We start from the raw sequence: 20,210 nt of genomic DNA on the forward strand, positions 1-20,210 counted from the left end.
ATCTACCATAGCCGCTCGTGTAAGATAGTTTCATCCCGACCCTCGCGCAGGGTGTTTTGCGGAAACTCGGTAAACCTCGTTTCCGCAAAACACCCTACGCTCGGGTCGGAATGAACCTATCTTACACTCTCGGCCATGGAAGATACTTATAATCTGTACTCGTTGTCGAATGATTTTTATTGTCGAGTAATTTTGTTTACCACAATAAAGTCCGATCTGAACTGCTTGGGCATTTTGTTTTACATCATATACCTTAATCTGTAACCATCGTCTTCTCTAAAAGCTGCACTCCACAAATAAACCATTTTTACAACTTTTTAATTTTATGTCTTGGAAAGAGCAATTTATTACGTAAATACCTGCAAACCAATGATATAAGTTTGCTGACAAAAAAATCAGATCGTAGATTTTCACATTATATAAAGTAAATATTTTATGGCTTAAACCGTTATTAAAGGTTTATGAATAATGCATAAAACATCAATTTTGAACTAATAAAAATATAAATAAAAAAATCTGCGATCTTAGTGTTTGTCAGCGGTCTTATATAACTGGGTTCCATGGATTTTTGCAAAAGGTGGCTCTTTCCAAGACATAAAATAAAAAAAAAGTTGTCAAAACGTTCAATCTGTGATAGTGCATCTTTAATCTGTAACTATCGTCTCTTAACTAGGTCGAATTAAAGATTTTAACGGAATGAAACTAAGCATATGTTATGACGAATCGATTGAACAAATCATGTTTAAAGATATCTTATTTAAGTACGCGTAGTCTGTTTTATTTGCAAGCCAAGCGTATCAACTGCAAAATATCACAGTTCAATACACGGTTGAAGTAATTGCGGTTATTGACTCACGGGATTTCCACACGTACTGCGCACTTTCGATTTAAAACGAAACAAGGAATATTTACAATGGATCAGTTGTATAAAAGTAAGTGGTTTGTATCATTTTTAATGAAGCAATGTATAACCTTATTTTACTGTTATTAGTTAAGGTGTTAATAAGTGAAGGTTTTAGTGTACGTATTAAAGTAATCCATCAGTTTAATTTAGGTATACATGAAGGGAATTTCCATACTTCAACTGTGTACTTTCTATTTGAAAACGAAACAAGGCGTACTTTAAAATGGATCAATTGAATAAAAGTAAGTCATTTGTATTCTTTCTTAATCAAGCCACCTTAATTATATTTACTGTTATGAATTAAGGTACCAATTAGCGAACGTTATAGTTCATGTATTACAAAGTAATCGTATTTAAGAGAGCGAAATCTGTTTAATTTGAGTATATCGAAACAAGGAGTACTTTTCATGGGATCAATTAAATAAAATTATGTGATATTTATTATGTTTAATCAACCAATGTAATGAATTAATTAGTGTTTGTCAGAGTCCATGTGCTACAAACTAATCGAATTTATTCCTGAAGAGCGACCGCCGTTAAATAATTAGCAATACATTTCGAACACAGGTAAGAATTGATTATTAAATATGACGTCACTACCAAATAAAAAATGTATAATTATAAGAATATGACAAAACAATTGATTATCGCCAATGTGCAAAATTGATTACGAACGTAACGTAATTTCGGAAATGACTTTTTAAGTGTTTGAAACATATTTTTTTTTTATTTCGCCTGTGAATCTATCAACCATCCATATCAAATAAAAATATTATTAGTGATCGACTATAATCTAAGGCTAATAAACGAAACATGCTCATAAAATACTTAATTGGACCTGATTGGCTTGTTGACTAATGTGTACACTTGACTTGACAAAAACTCAATATTAGTCTAAAAACGATTGCAATCATCTACTGCATTATATTCAGTTCGACGAGTTGAATACACTCTTGCGATTTACCAAACATTTTGCTATTAATGTATGCTATTTCTAAAGTAAACATACCAATATCAAATTTCGCAATAACAATTCAATTGTAACATTTTCAGCATGAGTACAAAACCCCACTAGATGGCGCAGTGTGTCGCCTGCTCGATTCAGTGTAACGAGGAAGCACGCAGTTGTCCGAAATGTCTCAAGGTTTGTACTCAAAACATGAACAAATGTAAACCATCATTAGTCATGATAGAAAACATGTTTTACAATTACATTCATAACACTATTAAAACGATCAATAGCAATTGTTTTAGGCTCTGTTTCAACAAGATATCGTAGTCGTCCTAAGGGAGCCATCAGGAACGTTATTGATAATGTTAAGAAACATATTTGCATGCAATCCAATATAACCATGTTCAATCGGAACACTTCTGACATTTCCTATTGAAAACAACTTCGGATGTTTTCCGGTACTTCAGTAAAAGTAGTTCGTAAACTTTTGAATAGATGTATTAATTAATTGTAGTGTTATAACGTGTATTTTGTATAACTACGTTTAAATTGATTGCCAATGATGGCAAAAATGCATAAAGAAGTAAAATTCCCGAGATTAAAATTATTAAGTTTAACTGCTAAATTGAAATTACTACGCGATCTACGCGCAGCGTAGTTACGTGTAAAAAATCTGACATTGTAAACCGTCCATATACTTCCGAGGTTGTTTTCGATGGAAAATGGCCGAGGAGTTCCGATTTGACGATGTTGTGTGATAACTGCACAATTTTCGGTAATTGAACTATTTAAAAATGCGAACATCTGCCAACTGACGGTTCAAAAATCTGCAATGTGGCGGGACAAACGTGCGAAAAATCTGCAAAAATGTGAAAATGCGCCGAGTGGCGGGGCGAAAAGGTGCCTAGTTGCTGGGCAAAAATGCCTAAAAGTTTTATTGAGCATTTTTGCCCAGCCATTTGTTACATTTTCACCCGCCATTTGTTACATTTTTGCCTAGCAACTTGTTACATTTTCGCCCCCTCACTTGTCATATTTTGTTACAATGAAAGCTTGAAATAAAGGCATATCAGTTGGTGATGAAGATATTTGTAAATTGCTTTATGCTGATGATATTGTTCTCATGACAGAAAATGAAGAACACTTACAGTTAATGTTAAATGTTTGAAACGACTGGTGTAATTCCAATAGTATGTTTGTTAATTCATCTAAGAGTCAGATTGTTCATTTTAGATCTTTGTCGGTCAGCAGAACCCCATTTGTATTCACTTGTGGTGATAATACTTTGCAAGTAGTGGATAAGTATACCTATCTAGGGTTACTACTGAATGAATATCTTGATTATAATTTTACCGTCAAGTGTGCTGCCCAGAGTGCAGACAGAGTACTCGGGCTCGTAATTGCAAAGTGCAAGTCAGCCGGTGGTCTACCGTATAAAGTATTTGCTAAATTATTCGAAAGTACAGTGCTGCCGATAATATCCTATGGTGCCTCAATTTGGGGAACAGAATCCTACTCATGCATTAACTCTGTTGAAAGTAGAGCTATGCGTTTCTTTCTTGGCACTGGTCGGTATACGCCCAATAATGCTCTATACGGTGAATTTGCGTGGCACCCACCACTGGTGAAACAATGGAAGTCTGTTGCCCAGCAGTGGCATAGAATAGCAAAAATGGATAACAATAGAATCAATCATAAAATATTTGACTATTGCTATAGTAAGAGTGGTTCACGTTGTAGAAACTGGCAGTTTGTTTTTAATAATCATATAAATAATATTGGTTTGTCACCTATGCTAGTGAACTGCAATACCTCATCCTCTAAATACTTCTGTAATAAGGTGCTATCAATATCAATACAAAAGTTTGTATCAGTGTGGAAAGAAAATATTAATAAAGATGTTGGTCCTTCAGAAAGAGGGCGTAACAAGCTCAGAACCTATAAACTGTTTAAACAAGAATATGTGTTAGAAAACTATGTAAGACACAATTACCTATTAAGCATAGATCCGCCTTAGCTAAGTTCAGATGTGGGGTTGCCCCACTAAGACTAGAAACTGGCTGATACGAAAATGTTCCAGAAAATTTACGCCTATGTCCAATTTGTAAAACTACAGTTGAGAATGAAATACATGTTTTGTTTTATTGTAATGCTTATCAGTCTATAAGAGATAGTTTGACTACAAAAGCTTGTGAAGTTGATAACAACTATGTTAATCTATGCGATCAAAACAAATTGATATTTGTACTGTCCAATGAAGATATGCTTAAAGTCAGTGCCAAAACCTGTTTTATGATTCTAAAAACTGGAAATAACCTGTTGTGCAGATGACTTGTTTCCTTGCTTTAGATATTAAACAATGTGTATAAAATAGTTTAATATCATAAGCATCTCTTAAGTCTCTGTAAATTCATTTTATATAGATGCTTACTATGCTTCTTATAACTTTTTAGTCTTATTTTATTTTTATTTTATCCAATACATATGTGCAATACTGTGTGTTGAACATATATCGATCATGAATGTTGTATATATATATATATAGTGTATGTTTAGTGCTATAGTCTCCTATAACTCATAGGAGTGGCAATACTTCTTTTTTTTAAAAGCTATATCTATAATGGTGTTTTAATGTGTATTGATGAGACTCAAATAAACTATTGAAACTATTTTCGCCCCGAAACTTGTCACATTTTCGCTTCGCCACTTTCGCTCTGCCACTTGTCACATATTCGCCCCGCCACTTTTTACTTTGCCCTGCCACTTTGCACATTTTCACCCCGCCACTTGTTACATTTTCGCCCCGCCACTTGTTACATTTTCGCCCTGTATTTAAGTGCAGTTTTGCCCTGCCACTTGTAACATTTTCCCGCCACTTGTCACATTTTCGCCCCGCCACTCGTTACTGTTTTGCCCAGCCACGTGTAACATTTTCGCGCCATTTGTCACATTTACGCCCCACCAATTGTTACATTTATTTGCCCCGCAACTTGTCATATTAACGCCCCGCCACTTGTCACATTCACGCCCCGCCACTTGTAACATTTTTGCCCTCCCGCTTGTTACATTTTCGCCCTGCCACTTGTTACATTTTCGCCACGTCATTTTTGCCCTCCCGCTTGATACATTTTCGCCCCGGAACTTGTTACATTTTCGCCCCGCCACTTGTTCCTTTTTCCCCACAACTTTTAACATTTCTGCCTCGCCACTTGTTACATTTTCGCCCAGCAAATTGTTACATTTTCGCCTTGCCACTTGTTACATTTTCGCCCCGCCACTTGTTAAATTTTCGCGACGCCACTTGTCACAATTTTCGCCCCGCCACTTGCCACATTTTCGCCCCGCCACTTGTTTCATTTTCGCCCCGCCGGTTGTCACATTTTCGGGCCAGCCACTTGTTACATTTTCGCCCCGCCACTTGTTACATCTTCGCCCGGCCACTTGTCACTTTTCGCCCCGACAAGTTACATTTACGCCGCCTCTTGTCATATTTTCGCCCCGCCAATTATCCCATTTTCGCCCCGCCTTTGTTACATTTACGCCGCCTCTTGTCATATTTCGCGACGCCGCTTGTTACATTTTCGGGACGTCACTTGTTACATTTTGCCCCACAAATTGTTACATTTACGTCCCGCCACTTGTCATATTTTTGCGACGCCACTTGTCATATTTTCGCGACGCCACTTGTTACATTTTCGCCCCGGCACTTGTTACATTTTTCGCCCCGCAACTTGTCACATTTTCGCCCCGCCGCTTGTTACATTTTAACCCCGTCACTTGTCACATTTTCGCCCCAAAACTTGTCTCATTTTCGCCTCGCCACTTGTTACATTTACGCCGCCTCTTGTCATTTTTTCGCGACGCCACTTGTTACATTTTCGCGACGCCACTTGTTACATTTTGCCCCGCAATTGTTACATTTACGTCCCGCCACTTGTCATATTTTTGCGACGCCACTTGTCATATTTTCACGACGCCACTTGTAACATTTTCGCCCAGGCACTTGTTACATTTTTCGCCCCGCAACTTGTCACATTTTCTCCCCGCCACTTGTTACATTTTCGCCTTGCCACTTGTTACATTTTTCGCCTCGCAACTTGTCACATTTTCGCCCCGCCACTTGTTACATTTTCGCCTCGGCAGTTGTTACATTTTTTGCCCCGCCACCTGTCACAATTTTGCCCCCCAACCTGTTACATTTTTGCCCCGCCACTTGTCGCATTTTCGCCCGGCCACTTGTCACATTTTAGCCCCGCCACTTGTTACATTTCGCCCCGCCATTTGTTACATTTTCGCGATGCCACTTGTTACATTTTCGCGACGCCACTTGTTATATTATCGCCCCGCCACTTGTTACATTTACGCCCCGCCACTTGTCATATTTTCGCGACGCCACTTCTCATATTTTCGCGACGCCACTTGTTACGTTTTCGCCTCGCCACTCGGCACAATTTCGCCCCGCCACATTTTCGCAGTTTCTCCCCATCATTAGGCACAATTTCGCCCTTCCGACGCGAAAACGCAAACACAAGAAATGGCAGGAATCAGCTACCATAAGCAAAAGACAGGAATGACTAGCTGAACCAGGCTGGGATCCATGGCAGACTATTGTCATCGATTATTTGAATTCCGAAGGATAGTCCCAGCGGCCTAACATTAACAACGGCACTGTTCAACGGAACATGTCTTAAGCATAGTTTATGCTTAAAGAGACACATAACGTACACACAACACAAACAGACCGCATATATATTAACATATATTAACTCATACATGCAAGGGTCACCATATAGACGCTTAACAAAAGTATCATTAAATAAGAACCAGATAATTTATACATTTGATTTTTGTTCCAGACATACTGCCCAAGTTGCTACCTCTTGAAACAGAAGCTAGAGGCATCGACCTGTCGGCGGCGAAATTGTAATTGCTCACAGTTCATTGCTCTAAGTATGTCATGAACTGTCATATATTATATAAATGTAATTGGTATTTCAAAGCATATAAAATGATATCTTTATACCAAAATTGTCACGTACAATTTAGATTTATTCGAAATCGAAAAGGCCATACGGCCTATGAAGACAATATTAACATACATCAACATGATTAGAAAAAGGCAAAGATGAAAAAAAAACAATGCTCGAAAAGAAATTTTAAATTGTAAAACATTGCAAATGCACTACTTTTGTATTGAATTAAAAACAAATTTGGGAAGAAAATTCATAATAAAATATGACTTTATGCCGGCTAGGTTCGGCTCATAACATGCTTAGAATAATAATATGATATGTAATAAAAAAAAACATGTGCGCCTGACATTTTTGGAATCAGTTATTAATTTACATAAGGAGATTGACCGATTTATAAAACCATATAAAGGACATACCTATATTAATATATATATAATTTTATATGGTCATTATTAGAGACCACTGGCCGTGACAATAGTCCGTCAAGCGAGCAGATCAGACAGGATAAAAGACAAGTCCGAGGTAAACAGTTACTTTGTTCAGTAAATAATAATAACATTATCAGTTTAGAGTGTCTCATGTTGTGCTAAACTATAAACAATAAACAATTATTTAATAATCACGGTTTTATACGTTGGTTTTTCACTCTGAAATATTTCTCCAGAAAACTACTTTGTCTGTACTTAGATTAAACTATTTATGCGAATTCAGTGACAGATGAAGTCTCAAAGACTAACAGGACTGGCAATATTGAGACCAATTGGGAACTACTATTATTATTACTATACGTATATGTTCATTTTTTAGAGACGACTGACCGTGTCACTAATCCAAAAGAACAGACCATACATAATAAGATCCAAATCCAAGGTAAACAATTATATTGTTCAGAAAATAAAACTTAAAATATCATTTGAATAAATTTTGGTTTGTGCTTCATATCCTAATTAAAACTATTGAATATTAAAATTATTGATAATCACGGTTTTACTCATTATTTGTTTATCGTACGATATATTTCACAAAACTATTTTGTCTGTAATAAGAAAACTATTTCTGCAAATTTAGTGACAGATGAAGTCTCAAAGACAAACAGTACTGGCAATATTGAAACCAATAATGAACTCACCGGACAAGCCCTTAAATATGATACCACCCCAGAAAAGCCTAAACGAATGCAGCCAACGGCCACCAATGGCAGTAAAAACCCGGCATTGCCACAAAGAAAAGCCGGTATAGCACATACAAGAGGGGCTCCGGTACCACCGGGGAACACAACACCTGGAAGACAATGGTCGGAGAGTGAATCTGATAGCGATGATGAAAACAGAGGTCGCCGTCACCGTGTGGTACCGATGAAACCTCGCTTTACATCCGGAAACTCATTTAGTACGTTCTGGAACAAAGATTATAATAATTCATCCAATTCTGAGTGGCATGACTCGGAGGGAAGTTATTCACTGACGGATTATTTCGATGATGATTTAATCGGAGAAGACCAAGACATGGATAAATTCGATGAGATACCACCTTATGACGAGATCCCATATGCCTTAATATGCTGTGGTGTATATGATGAAAAAAGCATTCGAATAGCTCAAAAGAAGCAGGTACAGAAAAAGCTGTTACAAAATTGTCAAAAGGAATCTAAAATTCCTTCCAATGTTGACAAAAATGGAGAAATACACCAAAACGATCAAGAACGTAAAGAAATAGAAAAAGAATTTGATGATTTGATAAATGACTTTAAGAATATAGCCGAAGAACTCTCAAGTGGGAACACTGATAAGCCGGAAGACGCATTGTTTGAGACTAAACAACACCAGGAAACTGAAATTCAAAATAAACAAACCATCTCCCAACCATTGCAAACTACTTTTGAGGAAAACGACATTTTGAATCCTGACAACAGAAACCCGCCCTTCACAACAAGTTCAACAGACTGTACAAATTCTTTGAAGATGTTAGTGACACGAAACAGTAAGACTAGTACTGCATATGAAGAAACAGGCGGCAGTTCAAAAGATTATTTGAATAAAAATAAAACAGATTTAAAGAACGTGGGAACAACTATATTAGAAACACAGAAAGACGTACAAAGACCTCCGTCTCCTGTAAATGGTATATCGTCTGCAGACGAAGAAAATACGAAATTAAATTGTCCCAGTAGAAGGCAAGAATCAGAACAAACGAAACGTATGCGGGAAAAGCGCCTTCAAAAGTTTCAGCAAGGTCAAAAGTCTACTCGCGCGGGTAATCGTAATACCCAAAAACTAGATAACAGGGATCTCGCTCCGAACTCGCAACCATTGTTAAAGCCAATTAAATGTCAAGCTTTTAAGCATAACTTAACAGTTCTGAACAAAGAACTGGAAAATAAAGACACCATCCGTGATGAGCATGACAACAAAACACAACACGAAATGCCCCGTGAAGTGAAACAAATGAGCGTGTCAAAGAAACGTGAGTATTCAACTATAACGGAAACTGCGGACGAAAAGACTAGAGAAATATTCGATACACAACATAACAAGTCATCAAATGAAACTGATTCTGATGATGACAGTGTCGTCCCTACGGCTATGAGAGTTCGCAATACATCAAAACGAAGGGACGAAACATCTAAATCAATAAACGATTTCACTGATCAGCAGAATGGCCAAAAACTAGATAATGGAGATATCGCTCCGAACGCGCGATCTATGTCAAAATCAATTACATGTACTCATGACTCATCAGTCGAAGTTCTTAACAAAGAACAGGAAAATAAGGAAGCCATTCATGATAAGCATGACAACAAAACACAACACGAAACGCACCGTGAAGTTAAACAAGAGAACGTGTCTACGGAACGTGTTAATTCAACTAGAACGATAAAAGCGGGCGAAAAGCAAAGAGAAATTAAAGAAAAACAACATACCTTGTCATCAAATGAAAGCGATTCTGATGATGACAGTGTCGTTCCTACCGCTATGCGAGCACTTAATACACCCGATCGAAATGACAAAGCATCTAAATCTAAACGTGATTTTGCTGATACATTATTAGACACCCTTTTAAGCATCTCAACAGACATAAAAACCAAACCAGCTTTGAAAGGAAGCGGGAAGCAGAACAAAAACAAAACATCTCAATCAAGCTCTGGTTCTGGCATATTGAAAGACAAAGTAAGCAAGCCATGTATGAATGATGAGGAAAGGAAGACGTTTATTGACACCATTGAATCTACACTTGAGACAAAAGCCGAAACCCTTCATTTTGCGTTTGAACATTTGAGGATGAAGCAATCCAGACTTCCAAAATGCCCAGGTAATATTTTTCATAAGATATGATCATGATTTACAATATACGCATTAAGTGTATACACTGTAATTTCAATCCATACTGTGACTCGTCTTTAGTGTGGAATTTTGAATCTTTCCTTATAATTCACGATAATGAATATAAAATAAGTGTCATTAAACAACGGACACACGAAGGACAATCCATAAAGATATTTTACAGCATGTGGGAGTACAGATTGTAAAGAAAAAAGCGGAGGAGCAGTTCAAGAGCTGGTAGTTGCAGCAAGAAAGGAAGGATATGAAGTTCATGATGTCAGCCCGGATGGAAACTGCATGTTCGCTGCCCTTGTTGACCAACTAGAGGTACATAAATGTTGTTATCAAATAATTACAGTATGTATGTGCGTCATATAACCGGACCTCGGTTAGATTAAGTTAACACTAATTCATCTTGAATGTTGAGAGAGTTGAAAGACCACATAAATCACTATGGATTCCTTTTTATTATTATTTTTCAAAAGAACGTCTTTGGCTGAATTGCTATATTATGGTCATAATTGAAACTAACAACCCAAAAATTAAATCATACACATGTCATGTACATTGGTAGTATTAGAACGCTCATGTTTTATGCACGTGCACGTACAATCATGATGGCAGTATCACGGTCTGGAAGGTTTTCACATTCGTTATATATGTTTCTTTAATATACACGCGGTATAAGGAGACTCTGCATGTAAACATATACAACTTCTGAAATAACCCAAGGTATAGTGATTTTATTAAGATAGCATGATTCTGACAATTGTCACATGCTTTACCGGGGAACCGCTCTATATCACAATTACTTTCATGCTTCAAATGTTTGAGTTGAACATCATGTAATTATCGAAAGGATTGACGTTATTTTAGACACTTTTCGTTTTGGGCACAGTTAGTTTTTTCCGCTAGTATTTATATTGTCTGATCAAGGAATGATAAGTGTAAAACGATAATTATTTTAGATGTATGGAGACACTCGGTTTGATGCCAGATCATTGCGAGAAACAGCGGTCAAGTGGCTGAAGGAACACCCACGCCTAAACGACGGAGAAAATACACACTTCCAGTCGTTTATAGACGAAAATTGGGATGTATATTTGCAACGAATGGTTGGTTTATAAATTCACTCTGCTGAGCTCAGATAAAACAAAATGGTCATAATCATAAAAAAACAACCAATTTTGTACAAACTAATAAACATTAGTCCTATTAAGTATTGAGACAAATTCGTTGTGTATTTCTTTTTAAGCTAAATATATGAGGTCAAAATTATCACTACATGCAACGGTTAATAAGACCAAAACTTGTATGTTTTAGAGTATGGATGGGGAATGGGGTGACCATCTACAGCTAAGAGCTGTGTCAAATGTTGTAGAGAGTACAATCAAAGTGTTGAGTATTCGAAACAGGGACGTTGTTTGGACGAGTATAGGCTCTGATAAAGATAGTCATTCCAGTGACCGCGTGCTTACCGTCGGCAACGTCAACGAGCGTCATTATGCAAGTCTCTGGCCATCAGGTGCAGTAAAACTATTATCATTTAAATTTTCCTGCTTAAGTGTTGATCAGGTTTTTCTGGATATTATAATTATTGTTAAAATGCTGACAAAAACTATTATGTGATCAAACTAGTTTGCTCCATAATACTTTGCAATATACAAGGACAAGTCCAGTAGTAAAAGGTTCCCCAAATATCCGTTTTGAGAGGCACATGGTAGAGGACCAAAACCACACTGAACGAGAGACACGTACAAACACCACAAAAACTACACTCCTATCAAGAAATCTTTACCAGTATATGATGTGATTATCGCGTTAGAACAGTCGGTGAAATTTCACTGGGACACGCATTTACTGAGGAGTTAAACTAGTTGATATGTGCATTACCTCACATTTTCCCATACGTGTATTGGACAATTTAAAATATAAACCTTATCAGAACCAGCAGCATCTTGAAAACAATGACATTTATGTATAACTAACATATTAACTGATAAAGTTTTTTTTAATTACTCAATGTAATACTCTTTTCAGAAGGTAGTCTGGAATCAGGGAATTTGGATAAGTCAAAGCCATTAGAAACACAAATCCCGGAATGGCGGGATACTTATCAAGGTACACTGTATCACTTAAAGCATTCAATTTGGTGTTTGTCCATACAAACATATTGTCAAATCGATTATGTCGTCGATGGCGACGCCTGTGGAGTCGCCGTTCGAAAACATTATATGAACTTGAAAATAAAAATAAGATAAAACTGCTAATTGTGTCGACTATACAACGTTATGATCATATTGGACTTGTGTATCCCTTTGAGCAATCACCATATAGTTTGGGCAACAATGTACAGTTCTGTTGAGGAATGTGTTCTTATGATACGTATAAACTTCGCAGAATAATAAACTGAAATTTGTAAATACCTTTCAATACGATCTTCATTTGTTGTTGAAACGTTATAAACGGAACTGTAATGGTCATTTCATAAACATTGTATTACAGAAACAGCTGAGGTGGCCATGTTTGAGAGTGATTATGTTGACCCAGTTAGCAGTGTCCCGTCATGTCATGTGTCGTTCCTTTTGAATGCAGTAGCCCCACGAAGCACTGTTTTAAATGAATCTGCCATAATTTCGTCGCAGATATCAGACGAAGCCAATGTCTATGTTGAAACCGTAAGCGTTATTACCTATTTACTTAACTCTTGCGAAATTCAATGCATACTCAAATAGATATAGGTTGAATTTATTTGCATTTGTTATTTCTCCTATTTATAGCTTTATGGGTAAATTATCGGCTTTGGTGAGTTTATATTCAGGAATGAAACAATAAATAACAGATTGAATTAGGCCTCATGAAGACAGGAAAACAATTCAATTATGTTGATGCTTGGCAGGGTTTTAAAGTATGCGACCTTTTTAGTGTATCCTGTTCTTGCTGGTAACATTTTTAAAACATATTTCATTTTTACGTTTCTTATAAATGATTTGTTTGCTTCATATTTTCCCGAAATATTAGCTTTTCAATGTTAGCTTTACATGAACTAGACACCATATGCTCCCCAAATCGGCCAATACTGTATTTTCTTTAAACAAGTACATAATTATCAATAACATATTAGTATAAGGCCGATAATACATTATTTTACTTGAATAAAAGAATAAGTTATCTCTGTCCCAGCTAAGTTCACCCGTTTAAAAAAGCGCCTACTGGTCATAGTGTGTATATTTAGCATTTGAGGGTCCCGTGATTAGTACATACACCTGCACCATTTTTAAATTTACTGAGATTTACGTGAATATCGAATTAGAAAACTATGAAAAAAACTACGAAAGATACATATGTCGTAAGCGATGTGATACATCAGTTAGTAAGATTTAATGCGTTCTAAACAACGATATCCATTTTAGTTTTTGACAAAAAAAATATTTTTTTAAATGGTATCATCTGGTGTTTAATCCTGTTCAGCTGCCGTTTTTATATGTATGTGTATTTGAAGTAATACCTAAGAACATAGTAATTATATGATGTATCCGTGGGTAAGTCGCTATGCATCATAAACATAAATGGTACATACTGTTTGTCCTCCTCGACCAGGGTTAATTATTGTTGGTTAGTCTATGCTACAGTACTGAAAGAAATTCAAATGTTTGTACATTTTAGCTCGAAAAAATGCCAAAGACATATCACAACCAGCCAATGGATATAGATCCAGTTCCAGTCGGCAGTTTTATGGAAGGCACATTTCATCCAGCGCTTTGCTGGCTGGAAGGGAAAGATAACGAGATGAAACATTGGCAAAATTCCGGTATTTTAATTAAGATGCAGCTATCTGAAGATAGTATTGTTTTGGAAGAAGAAGAATCCCTTTGTCATTTTGGATATACCAGGATTCTTGAAAAAAGAACAAGCCTTTATGGAAATAAGCCAACCTTCGTCTACATTACACAGGTCAAAAAAGATTCTTTGAATTTTCCGATTCCATTCAGGCTCTTAAAACCAAAAATAAGCGGTATAGTTCAAATGGAACCAATATATTGCTACTCTATTTCGAAATGGCCAGTTCAAGCTAGGGAATGGCTTTTCAGAAAGCGATACCAAAACTGGCCTCCGCAACACATCATATCCGAAATTGAATCAAAGGGCTGTGTTCTTTCACCCAGGTGTCACCCTGCAAGTGAGAGTCCAATTATTGAATGGAAGTACTTATTTGCCGAAGCAGATAAAATATTGTTCAAGGAAGCACTTACTGAACACCAGAAGTACTGTTATCTGCTATTTCGATACTTTTGTATGCAGAACTTAAGTGAAGTAAAATCATTCAACATTGACATGCCGAACAGCATATTTTTCTTCACTTGTGAAAGAATTCCCTGTGATGTTTGGGAAACGTCTATTGCTGGTTGCCTTTTGTTCATGATAAACGAACTCCAAAGTGGGATAAGAAAAAAGGGAATTCCACATTACTTTATAGTTAAGAACAATATTATAGATCATTTCAGTGCGGAGGAAATAAATCTTGTCGAAAAAAGGCTATGTCAATTTCTGCTTCAGCCATTACTGCATACTCGACGACTAAATGAAAGTTTGGAGGTACTTACAAATTGTTCAACTGTTTTTGAAAAGGTTAGCGACAATTTGCAACAATTTTCAAGCGTAAAATCGTCGACACTACAGGTATTTGTACCATGCCAGATTGAAAAAGCTCAGTACTTCATTAGTCACTTTTATTACGAGAGTGGTCTCGAGAAACTGAATGAAGCTTTCCAAGAGCGTTTGGCAGTGAGTACTTGTGATGACAGCATGCCATTCCAAGTGTTTCTACAAGCTGCATTTAGCGGACTCAACTTTGCTGCAACAGTTTGGTTTGCCTTATATGCTGATAAAATGCTTCACGGTCAACTTTCCAAAACTTTGATGAGGGCAGTTTGCTCCGATCTACACCTACTGCGAATAGATGAAGTACTGCCCAAGGACGTAGCAGGCACTTACGCTGAGTCAGAGGTGCCGATGTCCTTTACGTTAGCGTTCGATTCATTTTGTCACGATTACGCAGCCTTCCTTGCGTTTGTTGGGAAGAAATCAGAAGCCCTTCATGTTCTCGAGTTTTGCGCAAAGAAGCACAGGCAATATCAAAGCCACCTGAAGGAAATGACTAAAACTGGGAAAGACATTGAAAGTTGTGCATTTAAGGACGAAAACATGTTTTGTGTGTATGCAGCGATTTTTGCACTTTACAACAAGGAACAAGAGAATGAGAAATTCTGTGAATATTCAGACGAAGCAAGTGAACTTGTTACACGGATGAAAATGGGATACGCATTTTTGTGGCTTAAAACGGTATTTGGAGTGCTTTACGGCGAGGCTGGTTTGAAAAGACTAGCGGACCAACCTAAGAACTCCACTACTTCTGATATAGAAATGTCCGTGAAATTTATGTATTGGCCTGTCCGCTATCTCACGTCCTAGAATGAGAGGAGAATAAACATGGCATTTGAAACGGTCCATTCGTTTTCTGAAATTCGATATATGAAATAAAATTCACTATTATAATTATTGTTTGGTATATCTATCTTAGAATAAGTGATACCAAGTAAAGAGAAAATAAAAGATAAATTGGTTAAAGTTAGATTCACTTTTTTTTTTTAAATCAAATTTAATTAAGTTCAGAATAATCAAAGAAATTAAATTTACTTCAAATTTGTTAAAAATGATTTTTCAATTTGAATAATAAAGTAATGATATATAATATTTATACTCAGCATAAATACAAATGCAGTGTGTTTGTGTGTGTGTGTGTGTGTGTGTGTGTGCTGTTTTTATCTTCATTTGATATCATTCACTTACTTGATTATTAGACGCGGCTGAAGGCCACCTCTATAGGGATACATGTTTGCAATTGTCAATAGGGAAGTGTATACGGATTAATTTTAGTTATGAAAAAAAAGATGTGTTAATGATATCAACTCTTATTCAACTTTGCTTAAAATTTGTCGTCAAAAACCGTTTTGATGCGTGTAAAACTTCAAAAACGTCATATAAAACGAATACGCCTTATGTTTAAAACAGGAAATTAAAAGAAGATATTCTCTGTGTTTTTGAATTGACTGGTCGCCGGTCATACGAGTTCGTTATTTTAGAAATTTAATTTATAAACGATTTATATACACGCTGTGGTAGTAAATAAGCATGTGAAAATTTACGGGCATATTGTGAATAATAGTTTAAATTATGCATTTGATAACAAATATAAGTGCCTTAACACGACATTAATTGACTATCTTAAATTTAAGTGATATAAAATGGAAGTACAAAGCTTAATTCACACGACTTTACTAACAAATATAAGTCGCAATACCAATATTAACACAATTTAAATTTAACTGATATAAAATGAAAGTTCAAAGCGTAATTCACACGATTTAAAACAAACATTAATGAATAAAAGTAGGCCGAAAAGGATCAGGCCGAAATGATATCTCGGCCGAATCGACCCGACACCAAATATTTTATCGGTGATAATGCAAGGTACCGGTCTAAATAATTTACGCATGCCGGAGACGACTGAGTAACTACGACCTAGAAAGTTGATTTAACCGTCATATTTCGGCTATGTCCGTGTTTATTCGGAATTTTTATATTCAAACTTTGTCCGAATGTACCCTTTGATGAAATATCGACCGCTTGTAAAAGTTGGTCACATGGGGTCAAAAACTAGGTGACTATGTCCAATCTGGAACATACTAGAGGCATTATGTTTGGTCTAATATTCATGAAACTTTGTCAGAATTTTTCATGAACTTCAATAGATATATATTAATATTCATTAAAACCCATTCAGGTGCGTCTTTGATGCCTTACATCAACATTCGTCTTGTAACTATATATTTTGTTAGTATTATATATGTTTAGATTAAATATGTTTTTCTCTTAACACATTTGCTTAAGTGACATTTATGTCCGGCAATCATTGGAGTCACAATATATAGAATCTTTGTTGTAATGCCAATGAGTAGAAAATGTATGTTAACGGTTAGTTTGGTCTCTTTATACTTGTTCAGAGGTTTAAACGAGTAAAATTGATAAAAATCGTGGAATGTAGTTTCTCATGAAATTGACTATGTATTGTGTTAAATCGAAAACTTGTGAACAAATATCAATAATTACTTGCTAATAAAATCTGGATTTTCATGAAAAGTGCTATCGTTCCTAAGCTTTGAGCAATCCCTCCAATATATGTATAGCTTCTTATTGACAAAAGCTTGCCTTGTTATAAAATTTGAAAGTAAATATGTTTTACTTGGTGCACTAGGCTCGATCTTGTGAATGTTGTTTTGCCAGTAAATAGGTGGGTGCCAAATTGCCAATGATCCGTTATGATGCTCAAGAATTGTCTTTAGCTCTTTTACTTATTCATTTTAAAATCAATATATGCAATTCTGTTTTATACTATGTAATTATTCGGTTTGCAATCAAATTCACAAGTACCACTCAAATGGACATTCATATACGTGTGTTAATACCAGAGCAAACTTTGATAAGGAACAAACGAATGTTGTAGCTCCAAGGACTGCAGATCGTAGCATTGATACCATATCCGGAGCGGGATATGGTATGGAAGTTATACTACTCATTGGTATATATGCATTTTGTATAGCACAATCATATGCCTTTTGCGAGCTACATCATACAATTATATTCACAATATACACGTTTACAATGGCACTATTAAAGTAAGTAGACATCGAGTTATGCATGAAAAAAGAACATTCATTTACAATTTAAAAGATAATTTTCACAAATGTTTACCTTATTTTTACATTTACCTGGAACTTATTGAAACCGTTCACGTACATGTCTTCGATGTTTCCGGATATTTATGGGTTTTTTAAGTTAATCTATTTCTGGAAATAAGAATGTTTATATTTTTAAAGATGGGAATAGCCAATCAATTGGCAACACATTTACTCAGTTCAATGAGATTCATAAGGGTATACACAATGTACAAAATACATATATTGATTGTGTTATTGGACTTGAATACCGGCATTTTACATGCTTATAAAAACATGGTCCATCCCATGTTTTGACTTCATCTATTTTGAATGGCATTAATTCAAATTAATATTAAACAAGATGAATAATATATGTGGTGTCATTATGTTCGTTGTTGACCAACGATGCACTCTTACTCCCAAATAAGCAATACTTCAATTAATATGATTGTTTCAATTTACTGAAAAGGATGAATAAATATCCCAAAAAAGGTTTTTATGATAGATATCGTGTTTAATTTGAAAGAAAGGTCATGAAAACATGGTTTTCTGCCTTATGAGACAATAGCTGATCATTGTAAAAAAATTGGACCAACGAGTCATTTAATATTTGTTCGTTTTCATCTATGAAATACACGGTTACAATCTTGTTATCAATAATTAATATTTTCCATTAATGCATTAATTAGTAAGTAGTTAAAGGTTTATCACTCAAAATTTGTGTTTGTTATACATGTGTGTGTATTGATTTTAAATACGAGTATCATTTTAAAGAATCAAATGAATTAATGTTATCTGTTTATCAAATATATATTAAATAAAAATACATTTAAGAATTTTGAAAGATGTCACGTGATTATGATCATGGTCAAGTGATATTCGTGACGTTAGTGATTATTATGTAACAAAATAAAGTAGCATCAGTGTTCAGTTTGGTAGTTTGGTTCAAATTTACAAATACACAACAAGTGCCACAACAATGCCTAAGTATTGCCTGTAGTTCATTGATGTATTGCTGCTGAACGAGTAAGAACTATGGACGGACTTAACATCTCCCAATAACCATCGAATTTTACACATTACAGGAGAAAAAGCGGGAACATAATACCAAGCCTGAAATCCAGATTAAGAGTAATTATGACCAATTTACTGGTTGAAAATTCTCAGCTTAGTTTGTTATGCGACTGAAATATTTGTTTTAAACAAAAAAGAGATCCATGAGCAATACCAAACTAACTATGTCTTCAATGTGTCTTTAATTTGATTGTTTAAGCTGCTCTCTAGCAAGATTACAAGTTTATTTAAAATACCCCAGTTCATGATAACATGATTTCATGGGTATCTGGGACACTGAAAAACATATACGAGACTATTTCTAAACAAAAAACAACAACAACAACTTGCAATATACACATATAAGAAGCAAAAGAAAATGGGAGAGACATACGTTGAACAATGCTTTAAACAAACATATGTGCTATTGTTGCGATTATAGTAACTCATATTACTGTTCGCATGTAAATATATATGTATTGACAGCCTTAAAACGTACTTAATATTTATTTTACAAACTGGCATTACTTTTTATATTTGCTAATTGGTTGTTTCCTGTACACATTAAAGATTTAGATTTGATGCGTGTCGATAATTCGCTTTCTGCTATCGTTAAATAAGAGCACTGCATTCGAGTAGATAGTTTTAAACCATATATAACTGCAACATTTGCTAGAAGTATCAATAGTACCATATGCTATGTTCAAAAATAAATCTAAAATTTCATTATTTCCGTATCCCCAACATTCGCAACCATATAAAAGTAAAGGTTTTATCATTTTATTGCTTTATCTATTTCCATGTCAATCGGAAGAGCTAAATGCCTGCAATGGCTTAGAATGCAGTACATAGTCCTATGTGCGTGTTTTGATATTTCAACCTTGGCTTTATAGAAAGAGCCACTATTACTAAATAATAATCCGAGATACTTAAAAATATCAACTATTTCCAGTGGAATGCCTTTATAGGAAAATTGGTAATTACGTCTTTTGCCTTGTTGTATTACATTTTTTGTTTTAGTAGTATTGACAGTGAGTTTCCATTGGTCACAAAATTGTTCGTAAAGATTAATAGCGTTTTGTAGATTATTGACTCTTTCAGATAAAATGACAGTGTCACCAGCATACAAAAGAATAAATAATTTCAGATAAGCGACCAAATTATTATCTGATGGGTGAGTTTTTAACCTAACGCCACTTAAAAAAGGGTTATTTTGGAAATGCAGATCAT

The 20,210-nt window shown here is 35.5% G+C and overlaps 1 protein-coding gene across 4 annotated transcripts; it reads left to right on the top strand.

Annotated features, from left to right (window-relative positions):
* Positions 1-823: 823 nt before the first annotated feature.
* LOC128233930 (uncharacterized) lies at positions 824-17,384 on the top strand. Of its 4 annotated transcripts, none has more exons than XM_052947814.1 (12): positions 824-932; positions 1,958-2,048; positions 6,713-6,806; positions 7,286-7,351; positions 7,637-7,699; positions 7,898-10,138; positions 10,334-10,476; positions 11,118-11,264; positions 11,473-11,674; positions 12,190-12,270; positions 12,655-12,827; positions 13,816-17,383. In XM_052947814.1, exons 2-12 carry the CDS (start codon positions 1,980-1,982, stop codon positions 15,619-15,621), a joined length of 5,085 nt encoding a protein of 1,694 aa, XP_052803774.1. In that variant the 5' UTR covers positions 824-932; positions 1,958-1,979; the 3' UTR covers positions 15,622-17,383. The 4 variants fall into 4 exon arrangements, with proteins under 4 accessions (XP_052803774.1, XP_052803775.1, XP_052803772.1 ...); XM_052947815.1 differs by lacking the exon at positions 824-932 and adding an exon at positions 968-1,471 and having other exon boundaries at positions 13,816-17,384; XM_052947812.1 differs by lacking the exon at positions 824-932 and adding an exon at positions 968-1,146.
* The last annotated feature ends 2,826 nt before the right edge of the window (positions 17,385-20,210 follow it).

Source organism: Mya arenaria, chromosome 5 (assembly GCF_026914265.1).
Source record: "Mya arenaria isolate MELC-2E11 chromosome 5, ASM2691426v1".
Classification (NCBI taxonomy): Eukaryota; Metazoa; Mollusca; class Bivalvia; order Myida; family Myidae; genus Mya; species Mya arenaria.

Coding starts and splice junctions, on each gene's coding strand:
- LOC128233930 (XM_052947814.1), top strand. CDS start 1,980: ATGGCGCAGTGTGTCGCCTGCTCGATTCAGTGTAACGAGGAAGCACGC. Junction 7,352..7,636: donor GGATAAAAGACAAGTCCGAG/GTAAACAGTTAC, acceptor TTCATTTTTTAG/AGACGACTGACCGTGTCACT. Junction 12,271..12,654: donor ATGGCGGGATACTTATCAAG/GTACACTGTATC, acceptor ATTGTATTACAG/AAACAGCTGAGGTGGCCATG.